Source organism: Colobus angolensis, unplaced genomic scaffold (genome assembly GCF_000951035.1).
Source record: "Colobus angolensis palliatus isolate OR3802 unplaced genomic scaffold, Cang.pa_1.0 Scaffold200, whole genome shotgun sequence".
Lineage (NCBI taxonomy): Eukaryota > Metazoa > Chordata > Mammalia > Primates > Cercopithecidae > Colobus > Colobus angolensis.
The window spans coordinates 2,144,715-2,154,854 of record NW_012115156.1 but is presented as its reverse complement, the minus strand read 5'-3'; the positions used below and the strand labels follow the sequence as shown (position 1 = coordinate 2,154,854).

General features: G+C 45.3%; 1 protein-coding gene across 1 annotated transcript in view; it reads right to left on the bottom strand.

The window, feature by feature from the left end:
• LOC105511623 (PR domain zinc finger protein 8) overlaps positions 1–5,272 on the bottom strand; it is a 6,762-nt gene extending 1,490 nt beyond the window's left edge. Inside the window, exons 1-4 of the mRNA XM_011941796.1 lie at positions 5,005–5,272; positions 2,485–2,705; positions 1,262–1,493; positions 13–860 (exon numbers count right to left, since the gene is read on the bottom strand). Coding sequence (XP_011797186.1) covers positions 13–860; positions 1,262–1,493; positions 2,485–2,703 — 1,299 coding nt within the window. The 5' untranslated portion in view covers positions 2,704–2,705; positions 5,005–5,272. The remainder of the gene's footprint in view (positions 1–12; positions 861–1,261; positions 1,494–2,484; positions 2,706–5,004) is intronic.
• Between the last annotated feature and the right edge of the window lie 4,868 nt (positions 5,273–10,140).

Sequence of the window (10,140 nt, the reverse complement as noted above, 5' to 3'; positions counted from 1 at the left end):
CGCCTTCTTCACCTCCACGAAGGCGCTGCGCTTCGCCTCGCCCGTCTCGGGACTGGGCGGCGCGAAGAGGCGGCCGTTCTCTTCCAGGCTGAAGTCGCCGTCGGCGGTCCCCTCCTCCTGCAGGCCGGCCGCGCGGGTCGCCTTCTTCACCTCCACGAAGGCGCTGCGCTTCGCCTCGCCCGTCTCGGGACTGGGCGGCGCGAAGAGGCGGCCGTTCTCTTCCAGGCTGAAGTAGCTGCCCGAGGCTCGGTACTGCTGCGGTGTGCACACCAGATCCTCCTTGGAGGCCGGGAGGGGCCGCTCTGCGAAGCGGCCCCGGCTGCCTACCAGACCCGCGCCACCGCCGCCCTCCGCCGCCTCCTCCGGGAATTTCCTCTTTCCTTTGCCGCCGCCCGTAGCGATGCCGTCGGGACTCAGCTCCGCCTCCTGGTGGCCGCCGCCGCCGCTGCCGCTGCCAGTGCTGAGGCTTTGTGCTGGGGAGCAGCTGCTGCCTCCCCGGGAGTTTTCCAGCTCCCTGGCCAGGTTGTGGAAGTCTGTGGATGGTTTTGCGCTGCTGCCGCCGGCGGCAGAGGGTGGGTTGCTGCTTTCGGGGGAGGGGGCTGGGTAGTGGTGGAGGGGACCGGCTTTGCAAAACTTGGGACCCGGGCCTAAAGGTGCCTCCTGCTGCTGCTGCTGGTCTTTGCCACCACCGCCGCCGCCGCCCCCGTGGTCCTTGGTGCCCACGCCGCCGCCTTGCTCGTCTTGGGGACTTATATCAGCGCTGTGAAGTCTCTTGGGGCAGCGGAAACGCAGATGCGCCACATAGGGGAACTCAAACTGGAAACGTTGGCTGCATTCCACGCATGTGTAAGGGGACGACCCTGCTTAGTGAGCAAACACCACACACACACGCACGCGCGCGCGCACACACACACACACGCACACACACCACATGATTACTCAGCATCGCCCCCAAGCCAGTTTGCCACCATCCCCTTGACAAATCCACCTTCATTTCTCAGGGCCTGAGTGCCTGAGAAAAGAATGACCAACCTGATCTAACTTTCCCTCCTGATCTGGGGGGAATACAGCAAACAAGTCAAGTTTCCTTGCTTTATCTTCACCTATCTGTTTACCTTCATTCCGAACTATATCTCAGAATCTTCCTATGAGACACGCAAAGGGAAGAAAGGCGCGCCAACGCGCCGGGTGAGCCCCTGCCGCTCCCTGCGTCTCTCCCCCGCTAGTTAAGGGCCCACACGCCGGTCGCGAGCCAACCTACCATTCATTTTGTTGTGGGATCTAGAGGGGCAGAGCAAGAGTAACTCAGTCAGTTCTTTCCCGTACCAAACTAGTAACTCCTCGTCTTTGGCAATCCTGCGAAGAGAGCGGTAAAACAGCTGTCCGTTTTTTATATAGGCTTCAAGGTTCTGCTCTTCCTTATCTCTGGCCGATTGGACCAACCGCAGCCACATGAGACCTTCTGAGGAACCATTTGCTGCTGAGGTGTCTACCTGCGGTTTGAAATAGATGAAAACAGACAAGAAGGAGAGGGGAGAGGGACCCTCATGAGAGAATGAAATCAGAAGAATCAAGACCATTTCTTCTATGTTACTCTTTTCCAAAAATTATCTGAGACCACGCTTCCAAAAATTTGGCCCAAGCTGGGACCTGTCCTCATGTTTGTAACCAGTAGGCAAGATAACCATCCTTTGAAACACTGCATCAATCATATAGATTATTTAAGTCACCGTTTTTATATATTGGTTGAATACTAATTGAGGATATTTCTTCTTAGAATTTAGTGTTAACCTCTTGAGAGTTTACTTCTAAGTTATCCCACATTACAAAGGTATGGAGAATTTTGTTTGTTTCAGAAATAAAGCAAGCTTAAATCTTAGAAATTACGCTATGGCAATCATGTTCCAAATCCTGGCTCGAACAATTAATAGCTTTTCTTTGTAAAGAAGAATAGGAAATGAGAGGCCTTTTATCTTCCAATTCAGACATATGGATTTAATGATGCTTTACTATCAAAACCATTAACATTTTTACTTAAATACAAACTCTGGGCACTAGCTAATATTACCAAAGAAACTAATATTTAGGGGATGAAGAAGCCTCCTCAAATGGAAGGCAAATGTACCCAATACTTGTCAAAGAACTTGCAGAAACTAGTTAGTATGCAAATAGCCTCCGCCCCAGTGAAATCTCCCAGAGTTTAGGAAGTCATGTTCATCACCAGGATAAACCAGAACTGAAGCACTGATTTAGATATTTCTAACATTCCAAATCAATTTTTGTCATTTATTCCAAAAAATCAGTTGACAATAATTTGAGTTTAATTTTCCTTTTCTAATTTTTGATGTGTAAAATTGATTGCTTGCTTTATTGCATTTTCCACAGGCAAAACCTATCTCCACTTGTCATTAGAATTATTTTTAGTCCATTTCCAACAGGACATTAATGCCCTCATACACCTACACAGCTCCAGTGGAGACTTACCCGAAAGATATAAGGTACTGTTCTCTTGTCAGTAGACTTGAGAGCTATGAAAGCGATGCTGTCATATAGGGAAGTATGGCTCAGGACACAGGGACCAAATATAGCATTCTCAGGGATGTCGCAGGTGGTGTAAACGCTGGTAAAAATATCTGTCAGACATTGTTGGACAGCCTTGGCATCTCCATCCCAGATGCCTCGCTGGATGCCTGTATCCTCCATCACTGGAGATAGACACACAGCAAAAGAAAGTGAGTTACAATACTGCTTTTACTGCCATTAACCCAGGTAGAACTGTTCAAATACTAGGCAGATTTTCCTTGCACCTGCCTGATTTTTGCATAGCTCTTATTTCAAAATTATAGGAGATACACATGGCATATTTTAAAGATGAAAACTAAGAGATACTTGTTAAAATAATTAGAATAGTGGGAAATCTGGAGCTGACTGCTTGGAAGAAAGAAAAGAAAGGGCTGGGAAAGACTAGATCATTTTTGCATTACCTTGATGTTGGATTGGGTAGATTTTGGAGATGAAGTTCAAGGCAGAATACATATATTATATGTATATTGCATTTATATATATTATATATATATTTATATATTATGCACACACACACACACACATATTTTAACCAGCCTATAGACTTCCCTTACTGAAAGAAACTTCTAACCCTTGGGGAAAAGTGCCTCTGCCTCTGTATTGAACTGGGTGCCCGGGAGCTGATTTTTTCCTTTTCTTCCAAAGAGGGGAGCAGCGTTAGTGAGCAGGCAGAGACAGCGGAGCATGGCGAATGGATTTCAAGTGGAGTGTCAGGGCCACTAATTCTGTGTCAGCTAACCTTTCTCTGCAGCCTACAAGAAGGGACGTATGTCTGCTCATTACCATAATCCAACACTGTTCCTCTGAGGCTTTAATTAAAAGCAGCAAGCAGAGGTAATTTTTTTTCTGGACATGCTTATTTATGGATGAGAGTGAATCCCGGTTACCTTGTTATACAAGGGGGTGGATTGAGTCACATGTGGCTCATGAAGTGAGCAGGTACAGGACAGGCCTAAAATGTCCCCAGTCTGAAATACTGTGTGTAACGACTGGTAAATTTTCACTCCCCCTACCCCATATGACCCTTTTTGGGCAAGAGGGGGCAGCCCTCCTTGAGCACTCCTCAGTGGGCTCTCCAGCTGTTTAATCCACAGCAATTCAGAAAGTAATGCCCCAATGGAGGGTTCTCTATTAAGCTGTCATAAAGGGACATTTTCTTTCCTCTGGACACCCCATACAAGACTTATTATTTAAAAAAAAACAAAAAAACAAAAAAAAGGTGTTTAAATTTTTTAACTAGCTTTGAACTAGCTGCATTGCTTAGTATTTCAAACTAATCAAAAGATTCCTCCAAGTTTGTTGTTCCCTGATAATGTCACCGTTGGCAATTATTTATGTCTGTTTTGTATAATTAAAGTAACACGAAAGAGTAGATCTAATTCTTTTCCTGCAAAGCTGTTCATTATGGAATAATATCAGCGACGTCTGTTTTTATTTTAATTTATATTAACCAATTAACCTTACACGTGTGACTACAAGGTGTGCTTTTCTCCCCCCATTCCAGCTAACATAGTCTAAAACTTTGGTTCGTCTCGTTTTCCATTCATCCTCTTGCATCCCCCAAATGTCAAGTGTTGGGCTGTATCTACCAGACAGCAGAAATAAGGGAAGATATCCATAAAGAAGAAACTTTATTATTCTACATCATCTATCCCTGGACATTTCTACCCCATACAAGGTAGACATCCTGATTTTTCATTTCAAATTAAAATACATTTTAAAAAAGCCATAACCCCTCATCTCATTTTCAACGGAATCCTATTCTCCTCTTTTCAGTTTCCTTCAATTCAGCGTTTTATGCCCCAATTTCTCTCTTCCTTTTAAAAATCTCTTTCACACAAGCATTTCATTGTGCTGGGAGGTCGCCCCCGTCACTTCGGGCAACAGCAGGGGCACAGTCATTAAAATGCATTTCTACCTAACAATACGGTGAAAAGGTCCTCACTCCGCCGCGCTAATAGCGGTCGGAGTCGCCGCGCCAGCCGCCACGAGCCTCAAGCCCATCACAATAACCGCTGGGCAAGAGCCTAGGAGCGCCCGCCCGCGTGCGGTCGCCTTTGCCACCCAACGTTTCACAGCTCCGTGTCCCGCTCTGGGCCCAGGTTCTTATCCGCCTGCCCTGGGAATATACCCCAGAGCCGGTGGGGCTTTCTGAAAGCCGGTCGCTGCTGCCCGCCGCTAGCCGGTCCCTCTAGGCAGGCATTGTCTGGCGGCCGCGCGCTCCCCAGTCCCCGGCTTCTCCGGCAAAGTGCTCCCCACCCGCTCCTCCTATTGTACAGTATTACTGGCAGTAGAGAGCCCCTCAAGAATTATTTTTCTCTCTCTTCTGGATAATAAGGAGACGGAAGACAAAATTTTCTACTCTTTCCACCAAACTGCCTTCCTCCCATCCCCCTCCCACATCAATGCAAATAGACTTACCAGGAATAAGGTCAGTATAGACTCTACCAAATAAGGCCACCTGGAACCCGGAAGACGCAATCGAGTGTTTCTTTTTGCCTATTGTATCAGTGTACTTCCATGTCAAGAGGTGTTGGTGTTGCTGTCTTTTAGGCTTTTCCTAAAGAGATAAGAGAGAGATGGAGAGATGGGGAGAAAAAGATTGGGGGGTGGAGGGAGGGAGGGAGAGAGAGAGAGAGGGAGACGGAGAAACGGAGAGAGTTGTACAGATGGACCCGATGCAGTGACTGACTGGCACGCAGACACACACTTTTTGTTTGCTGCACATAATCTGCCCAATGACGCGTGACAGCCCACGTCCCCTCCCTTTAACTCTTTGCTGGGCCAGGAGCTCCCTCCGGCGCCGCCTGCCTCGCAGCTTTTTCCCCCGGCCTGCCCGCGCCCCGCAGATCATGAGCGCCTACCCCGGGTGGCAACGCCTCTCAGAGAGCGTCCCGGCCCGCCTCTTCCTAAAGCTCGGGCCCTCTGGGACGGCTAGGAGGGGAAAATCGTTTCAGGATTGGAAAGGAAGGTACCAAAAGGATTGGAGAGGGCCTTTCCCCGTTTCACTAGGCACTTGGAGAAGCTATGACAGACAGCTGGACACCCAGCGCGTGCGGACCCCGAGCGTATTTCCCCGGAGTCCACGTTCCGTGAAAGGGAGAGAGGTGCGGTTAGCCCCAGGGATTCTCTAGCCCTGGAGCCACCGCTGATTTGCGCCGCTAGTTGCCTGGGGTTGATAAACGGGCGTCGTCTCTCTTCAGGAGCGCCAACACTACCAAGCTTCCCCCTGCAAAATTCAGAAAGGATGCGCTTTGGTGAGAACTTGGCTCAGCCTTCCCATGGCTCGGGAGATGAGGTTGGAGTGAGAATGTTACCAGACCTCGGAAGGGGACATAACGGTACCTCCTAGTCCCAGGACACGGGTACGTGGGCGGAGGTGGGGTGCCGGAGGTTGGTGGGAAGAGCGCAGGTTAGTGAACTCAAACAGTTCCTGGGTTTTTTTTTTTTTTTTTTTTTGTTTTTTTTTTTTTGCCCTCTGCTTCGTGCAGAATCTGCACAGCCCCAGAGGGAGTCCTATAATGGGTGCTGTTGGCACTCTGAGGTCTTGGGGTTGCAAGGCAAGGGTGATTCAAAATAAAAATGATTACCAAGATGGGCTCTGGAAAGCTTTTCGCATCCAGCCGGTGGTGGAGGAGGGGATGGAGTTGCCAAGGCCGTCTCGGGAGCCTCGTTTGTGCGCTAAGCCACTTAGAGGCGCTGACTTGCCCCTTTAGTGCAGCAGCTGATGCTAATGACTTGAGGTCTTTAACAGCCTGCAAGTTGACTCCTTCAACGGGGCTGCAACACCATTTCGCTGGGGGATCTCGGGCTTCTTTTTCACAGTTCAATTCTCTACTCCTAAGGGAAGAAAGGCCTTTGAGTGGTATAGATAGTTTCTCAACTTCTTCAGCCCCACCCACACCACCACTACTTTGAAGTGGGCAATCTGTCAGCATTAGGATAAATCGGATTGTGCAGCTGGCTAAAGTGGAGGAGGTAGAACCACAACTTAAGGAGACAGCCTCCTTCTTGTTTTTCCTTGTTGTTGTTGTTGAAATAATGTATTTGGGGAGTTGGCAAAAAGCAGCTTATCATGTCAGTTTGATCCTCTCCCAGCTTTGAGATCCTTCTCCGGAACTCGGTGGAGTATGGAGGCTTTGACAGCCTGGTGACTGCAGTCCTAGGAGGCCAGGGGAGGATTTTCCTGAGGAGAAACAAGTGCAAGGACTTTCCCATGAAGTTCATTTTCTTCCTTGTTCTCTCTCTCTCTCTCTCTGTGTGTGCGTGTGTGTGTGTGTGTGTGTGTTTCCTTCTCTTTTCTGGTCAGTACCCCAGGCAAGTTCCGAATTGCTGCCTAGAACTAAACTGAAATTCAAAGAAGGAAGGGCTGTCAAATCCCCATATTTTGAGAGAAAGTGGGGAATTCCTTAGTTTTCAGGTTAGCTACTGACTTTTCAAAGAAAGCTTCTTGAAGTGCAGTTGTAGGTACTTTGGCTATGTGCAATTTTATGTACTTCGGCTAAGGGTGACTCCTAATGATCAAGACTTAGTGCAATGAGGGCTCTCTCACATGTCTGTATATAAGAATCTGCAGCTGTACTGAGCTACTAATTGTCTTATAACCGATTGCTCCATTGAATACTAGATTCACTTCTCTCTCTCTCTCTCTCTCTCTCTCCACACACACACACACACACACACACACACACACACACACACACACACAAAAGCATGGACACATTGTCCCCTAATACTTCTTTAAAGAATGGGTGGAAGAATTAGAAATGTGAAAATAATGTCTCAAACATCTGGAAAATAAACCTCAGGTTTGAAGACTAGTGGCCAGAAACATAAGTTAATTCCAAGTAGAAGAAAGAAGAAAAGTAAAGGGCAGAAGAGGCATGGTTGTAAACAACTTCAAGTTAATGAAGAAAAGTAGCCATAAGAGAGTCATGCGGTCCCTTAGAAACTACAGACTGATAAATGCAATATGGTGTGTGAGGAGTGGTGTTTAAGAACATAATTTCATTAATCTGTTGAACAGAACACTCCTTAGTGCTTTCTTTTGCTGTTATTTAGAGCATTGGAAGTTTATCTTTCAGGAAAAGTCATCTGTCCATGCAAAGCATTAAAAAATTATCTTACATATTGTAAATATATAAGCCTGTACTCCAGAATGTGGACTTTAGAAAATAAACTCTAAATGGAAGGCATTTTTCTTGTGCCTGGCCTTTCTCTTATTAAATATAGAGACCATTTAAACTATGTTTCTTTTGAGGTACTAAAACCTTGACTCCAGTTTGCATAAAATAATGTTTTTGATACTTAAGTTCGGGGTGGAACAGCTTGACCTTTTTAGGTCTCAAGCTAGAAAACAAGGAAGATTTTATACATCTGAGAAGGGAGCGATTTATTGAGAATCTGGCCAACAGAAGCTTCATTTCAGTTTTACTTTTTTGCCCTCTAATTAATGTTTTTCCTACTGCTTTCAGGTAAAGATCCTTAAATATCAGAATTTCTCACATTTTATGAATCTGACCTACCCTTCTTATTATGAGTTAAATAAGTGACATAACAAAACAATATAAGTAAGATTAAATCAAAGTTCTTACTTGGAGAGTTTTCCAGTAATTTAAGTGGTACACATTTTGCTTGGTAATATAAATGTCCTAAATGACAATCATTAATAGGGGATAAAGAAAATCTACAAATTATTTTTAGTTCTGTAGAAATTTATGGGCTAAAATGGTACATAAACTACTTTGAAATCACTCTGCATTAATACCTACTGGAATTCACTGATACTAAATGGAGGGTTGAGGCATTTATTCAGCCTCAGACAGTACTATAAAAATGTACCTAGTCAATAGTTTTATGTAATTCACATGGAACAATGGGTTTATGCATATATTTGGAGCTCTCTTCCCTAGGATTTTATTTCCAATTAAGTAATTAGAAGAATGACAATGAAGACTGGGCATGCTCACCTTGTTCCACTTTAGCAAGGCTCTTTGGAGTCCTGGCAAAAATACACATGTAGGAAACTGTAGTGTTATTTTGGAAGAGTGGGCTGGAGAGAGGTTGATAAATGATACCCGAGGTGCCTTTTATGACCTAAGTGAGAGGGTGGAGAAAGGGTAAGAAAGGGAATTTTAGTTCTTAGTATTAGAATGGGAATACCCTTTCTCTTCCCAGGGTTGAAAAATGGAGCCCAAAATATTTCAACTTCTTTGATAAGAGGCAGGTAACATCTCCAAGAATAATTCACATAAAGATTATTATCCTATGAGAATGAAAACACACTGATTTTCTTTTTCTATATCTTTCTAGGTTATGGCTTACCCACCTCTAACTCTATTGCCAAAGCACTACACCAGCAAAGGCTTGATTGTCAAAAGAGTACGGCAATTCATGGTGAAAGGGGGGAAAAACCCACACACTGGAAGATAAGAGGATGCCAATGGAGCAGACAGTGGCAGCTCCTTCCTAAGCTTATTAATTTCCCACAGGGAGGTCTCTGGAAGGGGCTGTGAGGGTTGAGGGAGGCAGAGTATAGATCTTCAAGGAGGAGAATTGCATTACCTAGCCTCACCATTCAAAATAAGAAACTTTTTAGGGGATAAACCTTATTGACTACTTGTGCATGAAAGAGAAACAGAAATGATGGGCTGTTCAATTAAGAACAACACCAGGCCTGTGCCAAAAATGTTGTTCAGAGGGTTGTTAACTCATTTTCTACCACTTTGCTTTTCTCAAGAGAATGATACATGGTGGGCTTTTTAAAAAGACCCAGAGGGGTTTGTTTGTTTGTTTGTTTGTTTCACATCTTGGTGAGAAGAGGCATGCTTGCTGAGTTGGATAAACAATGATGTGAAGGAGTAGGGTGTGGGGAGGGGTACTTGTTTTTTGTAAGTATACACTGCAAACTCAGTTTGGGTCTGTTCCTCACACTAAGTATTGTAGTTGGTCATGTAGTTGGCTCACTGGGTATTACATAAGCAAATGTTTTCCAGGCTGACCCTGGGAAAGTCAGAGACTTAGAGTTGGGTAATTTTGTAGCCTGTAAGGAAGGACTTCAGGATCCCAACTGTAGGGATCATTACTCCTGACTCACACTTTTCTCTCTTGGGCTTTTCCTCATAAACGGTCCAGCTTTAAATCCTGCTGCTCCTGTAGCTACTACTACCATCATTATCATTACAATGATAATCTACCTTTCTCAAGTTTAAAACTTTCTCTCTGAGTGTTCCCAAGTTTTACTTACACTTCTGTTGGAGTTCAGCTGAGAATGGGATAGTCTTTGAAAGCTATATGTTACTATCTTTTTCACCTGGATCTGGGTTGTAGTCAACTGGCTTAATGGCCTCTGAGTATGACTTTTAGATGGGCTAGCAAACCGAAGTGACATTGTGCAAAACTACCAACAGATATGAAATAAGTGCCTCATACTCATCAGTGTGAGTATGACCTCTGAACCAAATCCAATATCCACTATTTTGACCCCCTGGATTCTCCCAACTTTTATATTCCTCCCAAGATGAGTATGTAACGATCTGGCAAGAAAAGGCCTGGATT